Below are 24,843 nucleotides of genomic sequence, written 5' to 3'. Positions count from 1 at the left end.
GTCACTCCAAAAGATTCTTCCCACGTTGCCTTGCAAATGAAAATATAGCCTGTGATGTTGACAAGGCCCTGTGGCCAGATCCAGCTAGGCGGAGAGATGTTTAGTTTTTTTTTTTTTTTTTTTTTTTTTGGTACTGAACTGGATTTGTATTTTTATGTAACAGTATTACTGTAAGCTTACAGTACAAGGGTAGACATTGTATAGTTTTGACGAAAGTGTTCGATTTTGCAAATGATCTGAAGTTTTGTGCTACTTTGGTGTAGTGTTGTGCTAATTGTGTGAAGGGTTTTGAAAAACCGGGCCCTGTTTTCAAAATTGTGCTTAAGCAATTGAAAAAAAACTGTAATATGTAGTGCCCCCTACCTGTCATTTAATCAACCCTTATCCGCTATTCATTTTGAATGTACACTCATCCTGAGACCCCAGACAATAAAATGTGATAATGTAACATAATAAAGCAATTTTTTTTAAACAAATGTAATATCACTCACTATTATAATGTTTTTATTCTACATTTGTGCAGTGTTAGGGGGGATTTAAAGGGGTCATATAATTGTACATGCACTTTTACAAGTAGATTGTACTGAAATGTGTGTTGGCAGTGCCTGTACACAACCATCATAAAATGAAAAAAATCCATCCAGTGTTTTTTTTTTTAATCTTCTTATATGTTTCCGCCCATCTCAAATCAAGCTGTTTGATTTTGTGACATCACAAAATCGACGCCCCTCCCACGATGGTTGATTGACAGCAGCGTTTCAACACAGACCTGCCCTCGTGAGCAAGCAGCACGCGCCAACGCGCATTCATTCAAAAAAGGATCAGTACCAACTATTCGTGTTCCTGCTGCACCTCCAGAAGAACTGAAGAGAGTGTAACGTTTTATTGACCTTTATATTAATCTTTATATTAATCTTTGCAAATCGCTTGCACGCTTCACAATGAATGCGACTATTTTTACACTCAGGTACATTACGGCATGTTTTATATGTGCGACGTTATCAATATAATTCATAATCCCATGTTTATAATGAACAACGGGTTATGGTTATTGTGTTACAAACTTGTACGCACAGAACAGAGGGGCGGGGTGAGCAAAGCTCATTATCATTTAAAGACACATGCACTTAAACGGCGTGCTGAAAACCGAGCTGTTTTTGACCAGGTAAAATTAGTTTTCTTACAATACTAATGAGAATTTTTAATTAAAGTATATTACAAACTTTTAATTTAGACCCTAAAGAATCATATTAGCTTGTACAAAAATGACATTATATGACCCCTTTAAGGTATTTTTTACATTTATTTAAAAAATAAAATAAAAAATAAAAAAACATTAAAAACAAAAACTTCCCTGTGAAAACAAAACTGTGAATTTAACAAAGATCCACATTTCTCATTTTAATTTATGGAGATAACATGGGCAATGTGCCATGGTTTAATGGAAGATTGCTGCCATCCACAAGAACACTTTTAAAAAAAAATTAATACCATGAAATTTCAACCACAGATGGCTTCAAAGAATTACTCAGAGGCTCATTTGCCACGGGTTGCGCTGTCCAGGTGCTGGTGGCCCAAGTATATATATATATATATATAATTTTAATTTTACTTATTTTATTGTTGTATGTAATTTATTACTTTCATATAACTTTTTTCAGAAGGTGAGATGCTTGGTGTGTGATAAAGAGCTTGTGTATGGAAACAGCACATCATCCATGCTAAGGCATTTCAGAGCTTTACATGAGACTGCACAGCCTCAGAACAATCATAAAAGCACACAAAGTAGGACTGTTGCTTCATGATTTTTATTCATAAGAAAATGGTTGATGAGGCATTGGTCAACATGGTCATAGAAGACTCGCAGCCATTTACAGTGGTTGAGGATGAGGGTTTCAGGGGCCTCATCCCTGCCCTTGATCCATATAATCCCAACCCGACAGGTGAGTTTAGCAGAGGTCGATTTTGATGTATAATCTATATAATATATCTGTATATATAATCATATAATTTACTATAAATGTTTTGTGAACTCAAAAAGGATTTAAAGAAAATGGTGGCTTCAAAATATGAAGAAGCAAAGAGGAAGGCCAAGGCTAACATGGAAAAAGCAACTGCTGTGTCTCTAACATCGGAAATGTGGACTTAATAATAATAATAATAATAATTCATTACATTTATATAGCGCTTTTCTCGACACTCAAAGCGCTTTACATAGAGGGGGCAAATCTCCTCAACCACCACCAATGTGCAGCATCCACCTGGATGATGCGACGGCAGCCATATTGCGCCAGAACGCCCAGCACACACCAGCTTACTGGTGGAGAGGAGACAGTGATGAAGCCAATCAGTATATGGGGAGGATTAGGAGGCCATGATGGACAGAGGCCACTGGGCAAATTTGGCCAGGATGCCGGGGTTACACCCCTACTCTTTCGAAAGACATCCTGGGATTTTTAATGACCACAGAGAGTCAGGACCTCGGTTTAACGTCTCATCCGAAGGATGATGACTTCTATCATATGCATATCTTGCAATAACCTGCCATTACATTGATGACAGTTATAAGCTGAATACAGTGTTGTTGGATGTTGAGAAGTTCCCAAACAGGCACACAGCGGAAAATATGGCCCTGGTGAAAAAGAATGTCATGATGGAGTGGTCAATCAAGGACAAAGTGAAGTGTCTTGTCACAGATGCAGCAGCTAACATGATTGCTTGTGCAAGAATTCTGCAAGTGAGACATTCAGTTTGCATTGCACATGCACTTAACACCATGGTTCAAAAGTCTTTTGATCAAGTATCAGCTCTGTGTGACATTCGGAAACAAAGCAAAAAAAGTGGTCACCTATTTTCGAAGCAGCACCTCTGCCAAAGAAATGTTGACCCAGGTGCAGCAAGAGATGAACAGACCAGTTCTCTAACTAGTGAATGAAGTGGAAATACGAAACAGCACTTTTCACATGCTTCAACGGCTGCATGACGAAAGGCAAACTGTGGGAGCATCCCTTGCCTCACTTAAAACTGATATAGCTCCAATTCATGCACAGGACTATGAAGCCATACAGCAAATTCTGTGTGTTCTCGCCCCATTCCACCTGGCCACAGTAGAGCTGTCCGGGGAAAAACGAGTGTCTGGCTCCAAAGTAATTCCTTTGCTAAAAATGATTCACCATTCATTACAGGTTGAACAAATTAGGTATTTATTTTTATTTATGTAGAATACTCATTAGAAAATGTTGATGTCTTTTTTATTAATTTTTTATTTTTGCACAGAGTAAATCATTTTGTATTTCATAGGTTAACCATGGAAATCACAAAGGAATTAACTGAAAACCTCATCAGGCATCTGAGGGAACATATCTGGAATATGGAGTCGCTCAGCATAATGACCATGGCAACTCTGCCGGACCCAAGGTTTAAAAAGTTGGGTGTCCTTAACCAAACTAAAATAACAGAGGCTGTCAAACGACTACAAGCAGAATGTGGTAATGTCATCAGGGCTGGGGTGTGGATCAGACCATCCACATCATCAAGCACTTCAGAAGCACCATCATCTACCCAACAGCCCACACCAAGTTATTATTATAATACAAGCTATTTGTTTTATTTATATTATTTTATTTTTTATTATTGTATTGTATAATTGTTGACCGTTGATGTGTCTTATATTCAATGTACATGTACAGTCACTCCTTTTTTTTTTTTTTTTTTTCACACTTCTAAGGTGGAAAGCTTCTGTTGGACAGTGCTGTAGACCAGCACAAAAAAAACTCAAATGTCACTTCTGATGCGATCGTAGAAGTGGATATACCTTACAGAGACAAACATACAAAGAGCTGAAGATGCACTTGAATACTGGAGAATGCAGAAACTTGTGTACCCCCATCTATATACATTGGCATACAGTTTCTTTGTACTCTGGCCTCCTCTGTACCATGTGAAAGAGTGTTCTCTAAGGCTGGGGAAGTACTGTCTAAGAGGAGAAATAGACTCAACCCCAACACTGTGAAACAGCTTTTATTTCTTAATAAAAATAATTAAAAACTTTATCACCTTTCTGTCATTCCTAAGCACCATCACTGCCAAGTGTCATAACCAAATTTAATAACAGATGATCTTATCACACATGTCTTTATTCACTGTGTGTGTGTGTGTGTGTGTGTGTGTGTGTGTGTGTGTGTGTGTGTGTGTGTGTGTGTGTGTGTGTGTGTGTGTGTGTGTGTGTGTGTGTGTGTGTGTGTGTGTGTGTGTGTGTGTGTGTGTGTGTGTGTGTGTGTGTGTGTGTGTGTGTGTGTGTGTGTGTGTGTAGAGAGAGAGAGAGAGAGTAGGCCTACATTAAATCTTATTGAATAACATAAGCTCATGTTATATGTTATATCAAACACAAACATTTAAGGCTTTTATTTGTACACATAACATTGAAACTATTGAGTGTGTTGTAGTGGTCTTTGGGTTTTATGCCCCCAACGTCGCCTTCCAGGCAGCGAGGGGATGGGTAGGTTTAAGGTTGAGGGTAGGGTTAGCTACCTCTAAGGAGCCATTGGGGGCATAAAACACCATCGAGCTGTTGTAGTTGCTTCATCTGACAGAGCTTGGCTTCTGGCTGCTTTATTTTAAATAAGCACCAGATGGCGCTGTTCTCGACACTCTCGAAGCTTTGATCTTTTTCCGAAACAGTCAGGAGAAAGCCTCAGGGCTTCATGAGCGGATACAGCAACACAGACTAGCAGGCTTGTCACAGGATAACAGGTGATATCTCTTGTTTGACACACACACACACAAACACACACACACACACACACACACACACACACACACACACACACACACACACACACACACACACCCTTACTCCCCTATCCTCAACCCCATTGAGGAGTTTTTCTCAGCCTGTCTTCTTCTGTCTTCTTGTTTTCATAAACCATACATTCTATAAAGCTACTCTGAGAAGGGTCATTCATTTTTTTGTATTGAATTTCTGCAGCAAAAGAAACAAAATGCACACATTTACTAAACCCAAACAAAACAAAAATGTAGAGACTTCAAAAGAAACTGCAGTGCAAAACACAATCTATGATCAATACAATATACTGTCTATTGTCTAGAGGCAGACCTGACAACATTACAATAATGCAGTTTCTGTAATTCCATCTGATAGTGTTTTATGACATTGTGATTGACTAAATCTTCCTGTTGGAAGAGAACATAGTGTTTTGGTAGACATTGTGTATTGTGTTAGTGTATTATTGAATTTTGAAAATTAGTGTTGGAGTTTAGTTTACAATGTGTGATTTTGAGCATGAAATTAACCGTTTTAAATTTGCCCCTTGCTAATATTTAAATTAGTAAAATTGTTAAAAATATTGGAAAAATTGTCATAGCGATCGTAAAAAACTGTGACAGCTGTTCTTTATATAGTCCTTCATGTTTCCCATCTTGCTCATGATCGTTTATTAAATATTTGGGCTAGTTTTTAAATATAAATAATATTAATTTAGTTAATATATTACTCAGACTATAGCTAATATTTAGCTACTAATAATTACACATCAAACAGCTTCTCAGAAACCATCAGATACATCCTCATTGTGAAAATACAAGAACTGTGATAGTGGGTGATAAAAAAAACAGAGATGACTAATTTCACCTTTAGACCCGAATACGTCTCTCAGGGAAAGAAGTGAGGCAGTGAAATTTTGCTCTGGCCATAAATAGGGAGTTTTGGTCAACAAATGTATATGACCGTTGCTTATGTGGAAGTTATATTGTTTGATTAACTGTTCATTATCTTTTCCAAAGAATGCAATATATCTACTCCCCTGTTATTTAGAATGTTACATTCCGGCTCAAGGAAGTAATAAAATAAAGGGATCAGAGTCCAAAAATAAATAAACAAAATATTTATTTAAGTCTAGGGGTTATATGATAAAGAAAATAGATGTTCAACAGAAAATAAGCAAACAATAAAGAGAAAAACAATATGAAGGTCCAGCTCCTGAGCACAACTGCATGGATAGGGGTCAGAATATCCCCCCACAAAGGACAGCCATCTTAAATACTGCTTTCCAAATTCACGACAGGTGTGGATCCTTATCTGGCAACCTATAAAAAAATAGAAGACAACAGAACAAACCCAAAGCCGTAACAATAATTTTAACTCAAGATTTTATTTTTTGCTCAAAATAAATTTTATTTCTTGTTCATTCCACCTTCTGGTTCTGGTTTTCAGTATTTTTTCAGTCTACATTCTGTGTAATGATACTGATTTATCAAAACAAATGCTGTAAGTTAAACTTGCGATTGTGTGTTTTTCCATGAGTATGGGCAGCATAATTTAAACTCTGGACAAACTGCAGGTACCAAAACTGTCAAATGTCCACTTTTACCACTTCAACAGTATGTGAAAAAATGTTGTTTAACCCAATTTAATACAACATTTGTTGTAGCGATATAAGTAAATGATACTGCGTAAAAGTAAAATTACTTCATGCATCAAGTTCTCCACATAAATATAAGGCTATATGAGAATAAAGTAGTAGCAATACAAGATTAAAGTTGTAATATTTTGAGAATAAATAAAAAATTAAAAGAATGAATTCACAGCATTACAACAATAATGTTGTGGGTATACAAGAATAAAGTTGTCATTTTGGGGAATAAACTTAAAGGGATGTGTACAATAGAAATAGATGTAAGTTAAGTTTCATACTTAAAAACATCAAAGTACTGTATTTGAGCGTAAGCTCAGAAGCATAATGTAATGCAGAAAACTCTCGCTGTTTGCACGTTCACTGCAAATACATGTTTTGTTTCATATGTTTACGTATTGATTTCATGTATGTTTACTATTCATAGATGTTTGCATGATGTTTTGTAAATGTTTTAAATGTGTTTCGCATTATGTGTGATGTGATATCATTTACATTCAATATTTTGTAGACTATATATTGCCTGTTTAGTGAACTAGTTTGGTTTATCTGTTGGTGTACTGTAATTTCCTGTATATATATACCACATCTGTGTAATATTAAAAAGTTTCTTTTAACTTGCAGTAACAATTATTTAACCGAAGGTTAACTTTTGGGAATTTTGACTCTCAAAATGTAATATTTAATAATTTTGGCTAAATTGTTGTTTACTGTATATGCTTGCTACAGGTCAATAGTGATGACCTGAAGAAAAAAAAAAAAAAAAAAAACCGGGGGACTTCCGTAGAGTTGTAACAGCCGACACTGTTTAATGTGCTAAATTAGATATTAGTGATTACTGACACATCTTACCCACATATTTATATTGTATGCATATTTAACAGTAATTGTATGCTCTAAATATTTTTATAGAGGTAGCAGACAGCGTCCCAGCATCAGTGCATTAACAGACCACAAACACACAACTGTCCCCTGCCCTGGCTGTTGACTTAAGGTTATTTGCTCTACCACTATCAAATCTATGATATGACTCGTGTTAATATCCAGTGGTGGCGCAGTGATATCTCTGCACTCTAAAACGGCCGTTTATCATTAACTGAAAACCGACGTAAATAGTTCAGATGATTTGAGCTGCAGATCCTGATGAGAGCTTGATCATGGTTTCTTATCGTTTATACTGGACGCTGTGGATGTTGTCTTGTTTTGGTGAGACTTTCAAGCATTTAAATAATGCTGTGTGTTGAATTTAATTATCTACCTGCAGAATTATCTAACTGTCTTTTTTCTTAGGACAATATTTCGGTCAAGATCTGCATTTTCCTGAGCCGGCTAATGGAGCAGTGGGAGAAAGCGTGGTGCTCGCCCCTGATAACCCACCCTCCACATCCATTCTTATAACTCAGTGGACTTTTAATTCAATTTTTATAATTACAGTAGCTTCTGGTGTAACTACAGTAAACCCCGCATATGAAGGCAGAGTTAGTTTTGACAACAACACACTCGCTCTGGAGCTGCAGAATCTGAGACTGGGTGATTCTGGAATATACAGACTCAGTGCAACAACTAGTGCTTTCGAGGCACTTACAGGAGAAACTTCACTACAAGTGTTCGGTGAGTGTGTTTGCTAAAACTTGGTTTATTATTTGAGCAAAGGCTAATATATGATGACAAAACTATGTATTTATTAATTATGTGAATTATATGGTTGGTTTCTTTTAATTTGTAAATTTCATGCCTGCTTTTACTCAAGGTAGCTGGTTGATTCTAGTGTTGTAAATGCACATATGGATGTTGTAGGTTGATTTTAAATAAAATATGGTTTACATTTTGCTGTTGCAATATGATTGCATTTAAGACTTTTTACTTTCGCCATTTAGTACCTTTTATGGCATGGAATTTTATTGTTTGAACCTCAAACAAAACCCATTCCAGTATTAATCATGAAGTTATTTATAGATTTTCACACAATTTATATCATGACAAACCGTTTTGCCCTTAATAAAAGGGTGTTTTTAATCTTAAGGCCATATTGAAGGGGTCTTGTATAGGCTTTAAAACACCTAGGCGATTCAAGCATAAATAAACATTTCTGTCATTGTTGTTGGGGCTTCAGTACTACCCTGAGCCACACTAAATAGAATTTCATTCAGTGTTCACTAAATGTGAAAGGCTCATTTTGATCCAGTGTCTTTGTTCATTCTCCCTCATTCACACAGAAAAAATATCTGATGTCAGGCTTATTAGTCCAGAAGAATCATTAATAGAGGGCGACTCATCTGCTAACATCACCTCTGAGGGAACTGGCAGTGTCACCTCTGTGCAGTGGATGAAAGATAACAGTCCTCTGTCTCCTAGCAACCGCATCATCTTCTCACCTGATAACAGATCAGTGTCCATCAGTCCAGTGCAGAGATCAGACAGTGGGGAATATCAGTGTACTTATAGAAACTCTGTCAGCTCTGAGACGGCGAAACACAGCCTGATCATCAACTGTGAGTGTTAAATATTTAAACATCAAGATGACTTGAGCTCAAACCTGATGAAATATAGACATACTTCAGTGCTCAGTTTGTCCCTCTGGCAGTGAGTCTCTTGTGTTTGTTCTAGATGGACCAGAAGATGTTTCTATTGAGGGTCCGAAAGTGGTGGATTTAGGGGATCGAGTGTCTCTGTCTTGCTCTGCAAATTCTGAACCTTCTGCCTCATTCATCTGGAGGATTAATGGAACGGACACCAGTGTGACCACACACACTTTCACCATAGAGAAGACTGACTTCACACACAGTGGAGATTACGAATGCACTGCCTGGAATAGTGTCACGAAGAGAAGTGCCTCACAAAGACATGCTTTACGAGTTATAGGTAAGCAGTTAAAATTAACCTGAAATTTGATAACCAATGCTTTAACCTTAATTGACCACTTATACAAAGATACTTTCTATTTTTAAAAATGTATATTTTAAAAAAATTATGTACTTCTAATAATTATTTTCTGTTTTATAGAACTTTGTTTTAACTGTTCTAGTGTTGTGCTTTGAATAGTCTGTTACTCTTCTTGTGTGTTTGTCACAGTAGGAGAAGGAGGAAGAGGAGGAGGAGGAGGAGGTGGAAGAGAAAGAGGTCCCAGATGGCAATAAACCATTTAAATCAGGTTAAATAAGCACTGATGCATCAATGTCAATGGAACTGAATTAAAATTACAATAATAATTAACGCCTCTTGCACCCTCATTTATAATTAAAACAGTGTTGAAATTTTAAACATCATCAAAATCAATGGTAATGTTATTCAGTAAAAGTTACAGTGTTGTTGATTCCACAACACTGTTGTTTAATCACTGTTGAAATTAATAAAAATGATATACAGTATAATATATATCAAAGGTATTGTTGTTGAATCAAATGCTATAATGTGATGTTGGTTCAACATTATAAGTTTGCACCCTCAGTAATGCTGAAACACTGTTGAAATTTGAACAAAATAGCAATAGTAATGTCATTGAACCAATGTTATGATGTGGTGTTGATTTTACATTATGTTTGTTTAAATGTATTGAAAATACATTTGAAATCATATGGAATGTTAACAGTAATGTTGAAATCTGATGTAACCAATGAAGACACAACATTAAAGTTTAAAATTTGCTACATCAATTCCTGATCATTACAAAGTTTCTATTACTACAGTAAAACATAAAAACAGAAGTTTTTTTCAAAATCATTTAAAATGATAATAATAATAAAAACACCTTTCCTGTAGTTAGGTTCCCTCAGAGGTGATGTTCGCAGATGAGTCGCCCTCTATTAATGACTCATCTGGACCAATGAGCCTGACATCAGATTTTTTTTTTTCTGTGTGTGAGAGAAAGAACAAAGGCACTGGATCTAAAATGAGTCTTTCATATTTAGTGAGCACTGAATGAAATTTAGTTAGGACCAAGTTCGCACTTGTAAAACAGCAGGAGAGCTTGAGCTTGAGATGGCAAAAAGTGGCTAATTAAGGGCTAAAACTACCACAAACACATGAGTTTGCGTTGATGAATTGTGAACAAATGTTGTTACTTGAATTACGGAGAATTACTGAAGGCCCCCCCAAAAAAGAAAGAAATGTTTCTTTATGGTCAATGTGTTTGCCCCATAGCCTTCAAGATCCCTCCAGGACGCTACACTGAGAGAAAGCTGTAATTCATAAATGCTCATTTAAATCATGTCACAACACATATCAAAAAGTTTTGTTTATTTTACTCTGTTTTTAAATCTTCATAGTTTTGTAATGATTCATTTTTTAAATCATAGTTAGTGTAAAAGCCTATTTGCAAAACTCAATTGCCTGTAAATATTGCTTTATCATAGTACATGATTGTTATTTAAATGTTCATATTTTTACTTATATTACATAACCAATATTTTGATATGCATCAATATATTTACAGTTTCTCTCAGTGTAACGTCCTGGAGTTCTGAGTGAGTTCTTCAATATTCTAGCTGAGCCCCTGCATAAGTTTTATGAGGCAACCTTTATTTTTTAAATGTATCAACTTATTATTTGCATGGCGACGCATCAAGCTTGTCACATTCACATCACAGCCACAATAAGCGCTGTATGACTGATGTATCGGTTTATATTTCTCTCAAAATATTTACAGACTTGTTAACTGTATATTCCTATTGCAAATATGGTTTAGTAAATGTATTTTGTTATTTAAACCCCTTTATAATGATCATGTTAGTTGATCTTTAATGGGAAATGGAAGCCCCCAGTTTGAGCTGCAATGCTGAGAATCAGAGCTGTGTTTCGGACATAAATAAAACACGTAGTCAAATTAAGGTTAATAACTGCTGCTTCCATAGTGCCAGGATGGGCTTGAGTCCCTGCCCCTTTAATTGTGAAAGTGAAAGTGCCCTTTTCGGTCGTATCGTGGTGCCCCTCGGAAAGTGATATCCCCTGTCATTGTCATTGTGTGCCCTGGAACGATAACACCATTGGCGTCACTAGGCCCTTTTTAGGGGGGCTTTAGAGAGAGCAGGTATTGACAAATAATCTACTGCCCATTGACATGGTTTTAAAGCTTTTTCTTATCCTTTTTTTGGCCTTCAAATGTCTTGAAATGCAAATATGTAAATCAGAGAAATCACAATTTTGATTTCGAACCTCCTAACAACCTCAAATGTAGGACCTCTGTGATTATAACGCCCTGCCTATGGCCCTATATAGGGCATAAGATCAATAATAAATGTGTAATTTGTGAATGAATTAAACTTAGTTACCTAATTTAACGTCTCTGAGAAAATTATTTTAAAAATCAGTTGACCCTGAAGTAAACCTTTCTTCACTGACACAAACAAAAATGAAAAGCCTATATCAGTCAAAGATCAGCTTTAGGAGGGGAAGAGACAGGGCAATATAAAAACAGAGAAAAAGAGAGAGCTGGAGATGATGAGAGAAAAATAATCTACCACCCAATGACATGATTTTAAAGCTATTGTTATCCTTTTTTTTGTCCTTCAAAACATCTTAAAATGCACATACGTAGATCAGAGAAATCAAAATTTTCCCCAACTACCACACATTTGGGACCTCAGTGATTATATAACCCTGCCTTTATAACTATTAATGAACAGCCGATTTCCTAGTAAACATGCATGTTAATAAGCAACTAATTAATAGTGAGAATTGGACCCTAAAGTGTTACCTTTTTTTAAATTATACACTCATTGGGGGCTGAGTCCCCCTAAAATGAAAATCCTAGAATCGCCCCTGGATAACACACTGAAGATCTGTTTCTGAAGTGGGCTTGACGACCACCTTCTGAGTTTGCTGCCAGCGGGGAACTCCAGCAATACATCAATTATGGGTTCTCCCATGATGGTGGGGGTGGTCGCAAAGCACTTTGACATCATCACCTGCATGTCCAGTCCGACTCCTCACTCCATCCCCGAGCTCAACCAACTTTCTGCCACGTCCACCACGGAACATCAGCCAGACCCCACCACTGGCCCATCGGCTCCACCTTGGCTCAATGCTCCCTCGGCTCCACCATGGTCTGTCATTCCTCAGGCTCTGCCGGGATCCCTCGTCCCTCTGGCTCCACCTTGGTCTGTTGTCGCACTGGCTCTGCTTCGGACTTCCCGATCTCCAGCTGTGCTTTGACCCTCCATATTCTATAAATGTAAACCCTTGATCTTGTCAAACTCCAGCAAGTGATTGACATAAAAATTAGATACTTTGATATTGTCTAATTAACACAAGCACCAGCACTGTCTCTCCACAGGAGTTTAGGCTACATGGAATAGCCTACTGATATTAAGTACATAAAGTACACATTGGAGCACATTTGGTATATTCAGCAGTCTATACAGTATGTAGTCCTTTGGTTTTTTTTATTTATTTATTATAAATTTGGTAATTTTTGCCAATTCACTTCAGTTAAATCACATTTAATTTGTCTGACAAAAAGATCTAAATTCATTGGAGGTTCAGATTTTAATGTGATTGTTCATGGTGTTATAAAATAATGTGTAGTGATTAAACCCATAAATTAGCAGCTCAAATCAATCAAATTTCTTTGCAAAGATAAAGATATTTTAGATATTCATGATATGCATTATCTACTATTATGGCAAGCCGTTTTAACATTTAATCCTTAAAATGTACGAGTATCTATTTTCATGCTACTAGTACTTATTTTCTTAGATAGTAGGGGAGAGCCGGAACGATTGAAACGCGGGACGGATGAACCATTAAGATTTCCTTGAAAACCACTCACGTCATGTACGTCAAAATTCGTTAGCACGTACAGCACGCAATGCCTACCAGACCTGCGAAAATATTTCTTCTTTTAGTTTAAGGGCAAAACAGGTTTAACTGGCAGGAGGCGCTGTCGGGAAGGTTGAAACAAGTGTTTACTGCACTGATGCTGGGACAAAGTCTGCTACCACTGTGAGAATGATTAAGAACAAAGTAACACAATTACTGTTAAATTTGCATAAATTATAAATATTTGAAAGGGGGAAAAAAAAATCCCAGAGAGTGGTAGATGTGTCAGTATTTATTAATATCTAATTTAGCACATTAAAGTGTTACAACTGTACAGAATTTTTAAAACATCATTTAAAATAAAACATTTAAAATATCATTAAAAAAACATCATGCAAACACATGAATAGCTAACGTGAATATGAATCAATATGTAAACATAACATTAAACAACATATACAATGTATTTGCAGTGAATATGTGCAAAGCCTCAGTGGGAAAGTTTCTGCATTACATCTACTGAGCCTTACCTCAAACTATTTTATTAAAGGGTAATCCAAAAAACATAAAACAAAAGCCCAGGGCAGAGGCCTCAAAAACCATGAACATGAGAAACCAGAGACAGAACACTCAGAAATGCAGTGCTGACACATACAAGACTTCACAAAGAGTGATTGGGTATTCCGGGTTTATATAGCCCGAGTTAACAAGGTGTAATGAGATAATGAGACATGGCTGAATACAGTCAGGGATGATGAGACTGGGCAGTGAGTTCTGGGAAATGTAGTTTTGTGAGGGAAATGTAGTTTTGTGAGGGAATTACAATAATCTGGGTTGGAGTGCCCTCTGGTGGCTATCAAGGGCACTCAAACTGGTGATCATGATAGTAAACAACACAGAATGGTACACCACATCCTTTTGACTTTATTCTCAAAAATGACACTATTATTCTCATACTGATATTATTGCCGTGCTATGAATTCATTCTTGTAATTTTACATTTATTCTCAAAATATTACGACTTTAATCTTGTATTGCTATATGATCTAGCCTTATATTATATTTGAAGTGGAAAACTTCATGCATGCAGTACTTATATCATTTCAACAAATGTATTAAATTGTTTTAAACACGCACAGTGTTGAAGTGGTAAAAGTGGACATTTGACAGTTTTTGGTACCTGCAGTTTATTCAGAATTCATCCATGATGAAAATCACTCATCCTCATGAAAAAAAAAAAAAAAAACAAGTTAAAGTTTAACTCACTATATCTGCCTTGATAAACTCTTATCATTTGTATGTCAGTGTTATCACATCATGAAGAAAAAAATCTACAGTAGCCGACTGTATGTGGCCTTTTAAATATTCAAAAGAGCTGAAAACCAGAACCAGAAGGTGGAATGAACAAGAAGAACTCTTCATTTTGAGCAAAGAAAATTAAAATAACAGGACAGTATTTATATTGCATTCTTTGAAAAAGATAATGAACAATACATTTCTTTACCAAAACTCCCTATTTACGACCATGTCGCTTCCTCATTTCTTTCCCCTGTATGACTTTGTGCTCGGGTCTAAAGGTGAATCTCAACCATGAAACCTCTGTTTTTATTACCCACAATCACAGTTCCTGTGTGTTCCCAGTCCAAGAAAGAAAGAATGAGGATGTATCTGATGATTTCTGATAAACTGTTTGGTGAATGTGATCAGCCAGAGTAATTTATTAATTATAAATAAATATAATTTATATTTAAAAACTAGCCAAAGTATTTAATAAATAAACAGACAAGATGGGAAATATGTAGGACTATGTAAAGAACAGCTGTTAAATCTGTTCTACTGAGTTCTGTTTGCATAGATTTAATGTAGGCCTGCATTTTGAAAGAAAGAAAGAAAGAAAGAAAGAAAGAAAGAAAGAAAGAAAGAAAGAAAGAAAGAAAGAAAGAAAGAAAGAAAGAAAGAAAGAAAGAAAGAAAGAAAGAAAGAAAGAAAGAAAGAAAGAAAGAAAGAAAGCAGATGTTTCAGTCTTCATTTCCTCAGGATGGTTTGATACCCGAATAGAGAAGTTACACAAGCATATGATAAAAGAATCCAAGCAAATGATTTCCTAACATTACTGCAGGACTACAGGACAGAATACACGTGTTTTATGATGCAGCCAAAGCACACATACTGTATAATGCTGTACAACAGGACAGGATTTAAACCTTTGATGCACAACATGGGTCTAAAGTGACCCAACTGAGATTTTATTTTCTATATCTTTGCAAGAAATTAATTTCATCATTCAGTATTCCAGGTATTCCTCAATTAACTTGTTTTAGATCATTACAAATCCTTATTTAAATTTTTCCTTTCTTACTTTTTCGAAAAAAAATCTTTTTTTGTGTCACTACCCATAATGCACAACATGGGTCTAAAATGACCCGTATTCATTCCCTATGTTATTTCAATCATGGCTGAGTGTTTCTTTGCTGAATCTTCGAAACTAATGTATTTTTATCATTTATTAATCCAGGTATTCATTAAATATCTTGTTTTTGATTTCCACAAATCATTATATATATATATATATATATATACTGATTGGCCTCATCAGTCTGTCTCCTCTCCACAAGTGTGGTGGGTGTTCTGGTGCAATATGGTTGCCGTCACATTATCCAGGTGGATGCTGGACACTGGTGGTGGTTGAGGAGATTCTCCCCTTCCATGTAAAGCGCTTTGAATACATAGAAAAGCGCTATATAAATGTAACAAATTATTAAAAAACAAAACGCAGCCACCACCCGGCCACAGGAAGACATCAGACAGGAGGGCCAATCGAAGAGTGCACCAGGCCTGTGTGTAAGGAGCACAAACGTGTAGTTGTCATTTGTGAGGCATGTTATCGCAGTGATGGCAATTTGAGATGGCGCTGTACCTGTGTGATTTTATTTTGTCAGTTTTATTTTCTTTTATTCGGTCACATTCACCACAATTCACGTCAGTTTCACTACGCTACAGTTCAATTTCAGTGTTATCGGTTATATGTGTATGTTATGTGTGACAAAGTGGCAAATAAAAATATTTCAAGTGTCACAGTAAATGTGTGGATCTAAATAACTGCTAAAATGGTTCTTTTAACAAAACGTTGTCTTTAATCTTTTGTTTTATCACGCTTGCATAGATGGGTCATTTTTTAGATGGGTCATTTTTGACCCATGTGTGTAAACTTGATGTAGTAAGGAAATATTAAAATAATAATTTGTGATCATTGAAAATATATTTTGTATATTAATGGATCATGGAATTCATAGATCATGGAATATTAAATGCTGAAACATAGAAACATGATAACATAGGAAATGAATACGGGTCTTTTTAGACCCATGTTGTGCGTTAGAAGGGGTTTGCATAGCTTGTGAATCAAAGGGTTAAATATAATTAACCTGCTCACCTGAGGTAAAGGAGCCCTTGGACTGTTTGAAACTCAGTGCTTTACATTTACATTTTCATATTCATTTTCTTCATTTTCTTCATAATCGGGATTCTCGTATTTATTAGATTCCTTCCTCTCCACCGGAACTGCTCTTCTTATCTTCTGGATATCAATGATTTCTTCATAGTGTGATTCCTACAAATAGTTATTTGTTTTTCTTAAATTATAATCACAACATCAGACACAATGACGATGTCTCTTGAGCTAAAATTGTGGTAAAAAGTTAATGTTGCTGATATTTAAATCATGAAACAGAAAGCCCACTATTAATCAGTGGTAATGCTTATCATGATTGAATTTTTGTTAATAACATCCATAGTTTAATTGCAATCCTCAGCATGTTTTTGTGCAGTAATATGTGAAAGATTAAAGTCCATTTGAGCTGACAGTAAAAATACACACATCCCTCCAGCTATAAAAGCCATACACTTTTTAATTACCGCTATGAGTTAAAAGACTCAAGAGACAGAAGAGGAAGAACAACTGAATATCAGTTACTACTATTGAAAAACACCTTTACTGTAAGTGTTTGTAAAGTGTCATTTGCCATCAGATTAACAGTTTTAAAAGTGGGTCCTATAATGAAAAGAATGGTTGTGATGAGAAGAAAAAACGTCTCGGTTACGGATGTAACCCTCGTTCCCTGAGTAGGGAACGGAGACGTTACGTCGGATGACGACGAATGGGGTTTCGCTTAGAAATCCTATCACCTTCAAGTATATAAAACGAGCCAATGGCAAAGAAATGCCATGGGTCTGCGGAATTTGCATAGCGTAACTCCACCCCACCCTGGGGGTATAAAGGAAGTGCGCTGGCAACATGCAGATATGTCTTCGCTGAGGAGCCGAGACTGAACTCAGGCGTTTCCAGCGGTACAGCGGAAGTGGCAGGGAGACGTAACGTCTCCGTTCCCTACTCAGGGAACGAGGGTTACATCCGTAACCGAGACGTTCCCTTTCGTTGTCACTCCGAGTTACGTCGGATGACGACGAATGGGGTTCCCAGTGAAATCACGCCACCTCTTGACTGTCTTCCAGTGCCCTGCGTAAGTCTGAGCTCCCTGTCGTGAGACTAGCACGGGCGAAGGAGTCCTACTTAACACAGGAATACCAAGGTACACTGGGAAGCATATCCAGTGGAAATATGCAATCATGCCCAACCCGAAGGGGGGGACTTAGAATACACATATGACCCCGAAGGGCTGCATACGGAGTAACACTGGGGTGTCCAGCCGCAGGTGGAATATTTCAACCCCAGGGGTGGCAAGGTGGCTTGCCAAGGGAAAGACACATGCTCAAAGAGGCTTACAGTGGAATACACATGTGGGGGTCACCCGGAGGGGAACCATGCACATGGAGGCACCTCGCCAAGCACGGAAGCTGCCAGTGGCATAACTCTGGCGTTGACGTCGTCAGTGCTGGAGGAGACTCAGGGCTTATTAGGCTCACCTGAGGAGAATATCGTACGTATCCCATCCGTGGAGAGGAATGGCGAGCAAGCGAAGACACCTGAGCAGAATCTCTTACCGGCTAGCTGAAGCGAGTACATGAGAAGAAACTGGCTCTACTCGGAGATTGTAAAATCTCGCGAATGTGTTAGGTGTCGCCCAGCCTGCAGCTCTGCAGATGTCTGTTAGTGAGGCGCCATGCGCTAGAGCCCAAGAGGATGCCACACTCCGAGTGGAGTGGGCCGTCACACCAAGGGGGCATGGTCGACCTTGCTGCTGGTATGCCAAAGCAATGGCGTCCACTATCCAGTGAGACAACCTTTGCTTGGAGAGAGCCTTTCCCTTCAGCTTCCCACCATGACAGACAAAGAGCTGGTCTGAGGTCCTGAAACACTGCGTCCTGTCAACGTAAGCGCAGAGAGCGCGTACTGGACAGAGCAGTGCCAAGGCTGGGTCTGCCTCCTCCAAAGGCAGCGCTTGCAGGTTCACCACCTGATCTCGAAAGGGTGTGGTGGGAACCTTGGGCACATATCCAGGCCGGGGTCTCAGGATCACGTGAGAGTTAGCCGGACCGAATTCCAGGCACGCTTCGTCAACCGAAAATGCCTGCAGGTCCCCTACCCTCTTGATGGAGGCCAATGCAACCAGGAGTGCTGTCTTCATTGACAGGAACTTAAGCTCCACTGATTGCAGAGGCTCAAAGGAAGCACTCTGCAGGGCAGTTAAAACCACTGAGAGGTCCCAAGAGGGTACGAGGGGAGGGCGAGGAGGATTCAGTCTCCTGGCTCCCCTCAGGAACCTGACGATCAGGTCGTGCTTTCCTAAGGACTTACCGTCAACTGCGTCGTGATGTGCGGCAATGGCGGCAACATACACTTTCAGGGTGGAGGGAGACAGCCTTCGCTCCAACCCTTCTTGCAGGAAGGAAAGCACGACACTGATGGGGCATTTCGTGGGTTCTAGATTTTTAGAAGAACACCAGTTGACGAAGAGGTTCCACTTCAACGCATAGGCATGTCTCGTGGACAATGCTCTAGCGGAAGTGATGGTAGCCACCACCGCTGGTGGTAGGGTACTCAACCTGCCTCATCCCGTCCAGGAGCCACACGTGGAGGTTCCAAGATCGGGACGAGGGTGCCATAAGGTGCCCCGTCCCTGAGAAAGCAGGTCCTTCCTCAGAGGAATTGGCCAGGGAGGAGCTGTCGCGAGGAGTACTAGTTCTGAGAACCGGGTGCGGTTGGGCCAATACGGGGCAACCAAAATTACCTGCTCCTCGTCCTCCCTGATCTTGCGCAAGGTCTGCGCAAGAAGGCTCACTGGGGGAAACGCATACTTGCGGAGGCCCCGCGGCCAGCTGTGCGCCAGTGCATCCGTGCCGAGCGTGCCCTCGGTCAGGGAATAATACAGGTCGCAGTGGGACGAGTCGTGGGAGGCAAACAGGTCTACCTGTGCGTCCCCGAACTGATCCCAAATCAGCTGAACCGTCTGGGGATGGAGTCGCCAATCTCCAGCGAGAGGCCGAAGCCGAGACAGCTCGTCGGCCGCCTGGTTCAGGTCTCCCGGGATATAAATGGCACGAAGCGACCTCAGATGCTTCTGACTCCATATGAGGAGGTGGTGGGTGAGTTGTGACATACGGCGGGAGCGCAGACCACCTTGACGGTTGATGTACGCTACAGTCGCGGTATTGTCCGATCGGACCAGTACGTGTTGACCCCTGAGCAACGCATGGAAGCGGTGCAGGGCAAGACGTACAGCCAACAACTCGAGGCAATTGACATGCCAAAGGCGCTGGGGTCCTGTCCAGGAGCCCGCGGCAGCATGTCCATTGCACATGGCGCACCAGCCCGTAGTGGAGGCATCTGTTGACACAACAACATGCCTGGACACTCATTCCAAGGGCACTCCGGCCCGAAGAAAACTGAGGTTCGACCACGGGGTGAGGTCTGACGGCAGGTCGGAGTCACTGGGACTCGGAGCGTGCCGTGATGCCATGCCCACCTCGGGACTCGATCGCGAAGCCAAAGCTGAAGTGGTCTCATATGAAGCAACCCGAGCGGCGTGACTGCGGCTGCGGATGCCATATGCCCCAGGAAGCAGGCTAAGGAGACCGCACGGACAGATGACCGTCGGTGCAGAAGGTCCTCAGCCTGCTTATAGAGTGATCGAAGACTGTTGGGCGCAATCCTCACCCACACCGCCGACCCAGGGTGGGGCGGAGTTACGCTATGCAAATTCCGCAGACCCATGGCATTTCTTTGCCATTGGCTCGTTTTATATACTCGAAGGTGATAGGATTTCTAAGCGAAACCCCATTCGTCGTCATCCGACGTAACTCGGAGTGACAACGAAAGGGAACTGAAAGTCACTCACAGGCTCTTGTTTGCTTTGTGCTGCTGCTGCTGCTGTTGCTGCTGCTGCTGCTGCTGCTGCTGCTTAAAGAAAGAAACATTCAATAAGTTTGATACTGAGAGAAATATGTACTGAATCATTTGTAATGTGAATTGATCATCTGAAATCTATAATGGGATGATCAATATCAGTGTTGCCTCTATCAAACCATACTCATGTTGGTATTACGAAGAAACATACCTCCACTGGATTTTCCTTTGTTTAACATTGGGCTGTAGAGTTAAGACAAATAAATTATTTAAAATCTTTACCACATTTCTGTCTCACAAAAATGCAGTATATAACAAAAATGCAGTTTCATTGTATTATGTATTTTAAAAAAAAATGAATGTTAGGGAAATTTACTGTAATTGGATAATTAATAAACTCTGAGTTTGATATCTCACAAGAATATTTTTTAATCATGGAGATCTTCAAAGGTTATATGTGGATTTAGACCCGTTGGAAGATGATACAAGTTGTGATTTGTACACACATTATTAATGGTAACAATGTATATGTCAAATTAAAGCTGTGATTACAAATTACACCAGGAGGTGCCAGATTACTTACATTTTCTTAGTTTTTATTAAATAGACAAACAGACCACAAATGCCTGCAACTGCCACTAAAACTCCAATGACAATCCCAACTATCGCTCCTGTTGTCAGTCCTCCTCCACCACCAGCTATAGAAAGATACAATAAAAAACAGAGCACCAAGGCCATATACTGCACACAATAATAATTGTAATACACTTTAAATACACAGTATCAAAACCTTAATAATTAAAAAATAATAATAATTAAGACAACACAAGGCAATTACGAGCAATAGAGATTTACATACAAAACAGCAGAAAATGAAGACAACAGAAAGCTCCAATGGTAACAGACATGCTCCTAAGGTCAAAACACTGGTTATCAAAAGTTGAAAACACATTTAGAGTTAGTTGTAACACTTACCTTCAACTAGTAAAGCATGTCTTTGTGAGGCACTACTGTTTGTGACACTATTCAAGGCAGTGCATTCGTAATCTCCACTGTGTGTGAAGTCAGTCTTCTCTATGGTGAAAGTGTGTGTGGTCACATTGGTGTCTGTTCCATTAAACCTCCAGATGAATGAGGCAGAAGGTTCAGAATTTGCAGAGCAAGACAGAGACACTCGAACCCCTAAATTCACCACATCCGGACCTTCAATAGAAACATCTTCTGGTCCATCTAGAACAAACACAAGAGACTCACTGTCAGAGGAACAAACTGAGCACTGAAGTATGTCTATATTTCATCAGGTTTGAGCTCAAGTCATCTTGATGTTTAAATGTTTAACACTCACAGTTGATGATCAGGCTGTGTTTCGCCATCTCATTGCTGACAGGGTTTCTATAAGTACACTGATATTCCCCACTGTCTGATCTCTGCACTGGACTGATGGACACTGATCTGTTATCAGGTGAGAAGATGATGCGGTTGCTAGGAGACAGAGGACTGTTATCTTTCATCCACTCCACAGAGGTGACGCTGCCAGTTCCCTCAGAGGTGATGTTGGCAGTTGAGTCGCCCTCTATTAATGATTCTTCTGGACCAATAAGACTGACATTAGATATTTTTTCTGTGTAAACAAGAGAGAAAGAATAAATACACTGGATCTAAAATTACGCCACACACAGGTAAACCTGTTTGTTTTGATGGACATGATGCCAAAAATGAAGGAAAGCAGCAATTTGTGTAAAATGTATATATATAAATCAATTCCTATTAAATATTGAGATGGTTTATTTCAGTGTCTGTTAAGATTGCCACAGTTTGTAATGCATAAAATTTATGTTTAATGGATTTTCATAGAAAAAAATAAATGTCAGGGCCTGGGACAAAAGGAAAACAATAAAAACATAACATAGCATAACATATTATTGTAAAAGTTTATTATATTGGTAAAACTTTTCCAAGACAATTTGCAGTTTAGTTTTATGTTAAGGCTAGTGTCGGGTAAGTTACTCTAAAAAAGTTATTAATTACTAGCTACTAATTACTAATTATCAGTGTTGCTAATTTACTAATCATTCTCTCTAAAATATATTGCATTACTTATTACTAATTACTTTCTAAATCAAATATCAAAGTCAACCAGTTGAACAATACAAAGACAGACATGAAACTGCTCTTTTAATTCTTTAAAATAAATAATTTAAAATTGCATAAAATATTCTTGAACTGACCAAAGTATTTAAAAGGAGAACATTACATTTAAAACATACATTTTATCATTAGACGCTAAATTTTGATTGTTAAATCCACTATTGTTTTACAGTCGAGTAAAAAAGAAAGGACACTCTTTTGAATTTGTACGTTTCAGGACAAAATAAAAAATCATCTGGTCCTTGGCAGGTCTTAAAATTACATAAATACTACCTCAGATGAAAAACAACACATGACATATTACAAACGTGTCATGGCATATTTTACCGGATATGTTGCCGGATAATAGCCTATGGTATATACTGCTTGCCTGTAGTGTGGCGTGAATTAATATTCAAAATAAAGTCAAATGAAGATGCCAATGCCGATGCTGATGCCGAGCTTGATGACTCGGGCCCCGGACAATCTTATAAAGGTGAGATCATCTGTCTGACAGCAGCAAATCTACAACAGAATGTCTGAAAAGAAAAGAATCACGCTGTTGCACTGACCCAGACACCCAGTCCAGACCTCAACCTGATTGAAATGCTGTGGCGGGACCTTCATAGAACTGTGCACAAACAGATGCCCACAAACATCAATGAACTAAAGCATCGTTGTAAAGAAGAGAGGGCCGAAATTCCTCCACAACAATGTGAGAGACTGAAAAAGTCATTTATAAAATTATTATTTCAAGTTATTGCTGCTAAAGGTGATTCTACAAGCAATTCAATCATAGGGTGTACTTAGTTTGTCACACATTGGTCTCTCCATTTTAGCTTTATTTTTGGTTAAATAAATAATGACACAGAGTAATGTCATGACATGTTGTTGTTCATCTGAGGTTGTATTTATCTTATTTTCAGACCTGCTAAAAATCTATGATTTTTTATTATGTCCTGATACGTAAAACATAGAATTCAAAAAGGTGTACTTTCTTTTTCACATGACTGTATATATAATTGTTCAATACAGTATTTAATGCAATTACATCAGAAGGAACTGTAATCAAATTACAGAAAAAGAGTAATCCCTTACTTTACTTTTTCAAGGGACAAGTAATTAAATTACAGTAATTAATTATTAATGAATTACGCCCAACACTGATTAAGAAATGTTTTGTTTAGTGGACTCACTAAACTAAATTATGAAATAATTTCACAGGACTAATACTAATAGTTTTTAATTTTAAATAGTTCAAATTCGGTTTCTCCAAATAAAATGTGTTTACTTGCATGGTATTATTCCAGCATACTGGAATAATAACATATGGTAAAGTAGATTACTGAAGGGAAACAGTAAATTAACAATAAAATACTGACAACAGGGGTTGTCACTGTCAGTAGTTTTCTGTTAATTTAATGTAAAAGATTTACAGAATATTATTTTACAGAAAATGCTGAACCAAGTTTTAGCAACACACTCACCGTTCACTAGTAGTGAAGTTTCTCCTGTAAGTATATCTCCAGCAGAAAGTGTTAGACTGAGTTTATATTTTCCAGTATCATCCAGTCTCAGATTCTGCAGCTCCAGAGCGAATGTGTTGTTGTCAAAACTAACTCTGCCAACATATGCGGGGGTTACTGTAGTTACACCAGACGTTACTGTAAGTATAGGTGTGTTAGTAAAAAGCCAGTGAGTTATATGAATGGATGTGGAGGGTGGGTTATCAGGGGCGAGCACCACGCTTTCTCCCACTGCTCCATTAGCCGGCTCAGGAAACTGCAGATATTGACCGAAATATTGTCCTAAGAAAAAAAGACAAATAATACAATTAAATTACTTAACTAATCCAACTACTGTAGCCTAGTTATTTTTAGTGGTAACAAAAAAAGAACAGCTTCATGAATTGGCAGACATAGATTTTTCTGAATTTAAATAAAATAGGACTAACTAGTTATTTTATACACAGAAATTCAACATACAGCATTATTTAATTTCTAAAAGTCTCACCAAAACAAGACAACATCCACAGCGTCCAGTATAAACGACGAGAAACAATCATGATCGAGCTCTCATCTGTCAGGATCTGCAGCTCAAATCATCTGAACTATTTACATCAGATTTCAGTTAATGATAAACGACCGTTTTAGAGTGTAAAGCTCACTGCGCCACCTAGCGCTGGATATTAACAGGAGTCATGTCACAGATTTGATCGTGGAAGAG

At 38.3% G+C, this 24,843-nt stretch overlaps 2 protein-coding genes across 2 annotated transcripts; one reads left to right on the top strand and one right to left on the bottom strand.

Moving 5' to 3' along the window:
* Positions 1-1,822: 1,822 nt before the first annotated feature.
* LOC308704504 (cell adhesion molecule CEACAM6-like) lies at positions 1,823-10,082 on the top strand (the record flags this gene model as incomplete). The annotated part of the gene is made up of 5 exons (XM_081388874.1): positions 1,823-1,943; positions 7,722-8,042; positions 8,648-8,923; positions 9,039-9,293; positions 9,504-10,082. 5 exons carry the CDS (start codon positions 1,823-1,825, stop codon positions 9,566-9,568), a joined length of 1,038 nt encoding a protein of 345 aa, XP_081245000.1. The 3' UTR covers positions 9,569-10,082.
* A 3,192-nt stretch (positions 10,083-13,274) lies between these two features.
* LOC308704503 (cell adhesion molecule CEACAM6-like) lies at positions 13,275-24,682 on the bottom strand (the record flags this gene model as incomplete). The annotated part of the gene is made up of 6 exons (XM_081388873.1): positions 13,275-13,368; positions 21,074-21,188; positions 21,466-21,720; positions 21,836-22,111; positions 24,105-24,425; positions 24,631-24,682. The coding sequence occupies 6 exons, from the start codon at positions 24,680-24,682 to the stop codon at positions 13,275-13,277; spliced, it is 1,113 nt and encodes a 370-aa protein (XP_081244999.1).
* Positions 24,683-24,843: the final 161 nt, after the last annotated feature.

Source organism: Scardinius erythrophthalmus (genome assembly GCF_964197995.2).
Source record: "Scardinius erythrophthalmus genome assembly, chromosome: 16".
NCBI lineage: Eukaryota > Metazoa > Chordata > Actinopteri > Cypriniformes > Leuciscidae > Scardinius > Scardinius erythrophthalmus.
This window is presented reverse-complemented; position numbering and strand designations above follow the sequence as displayed.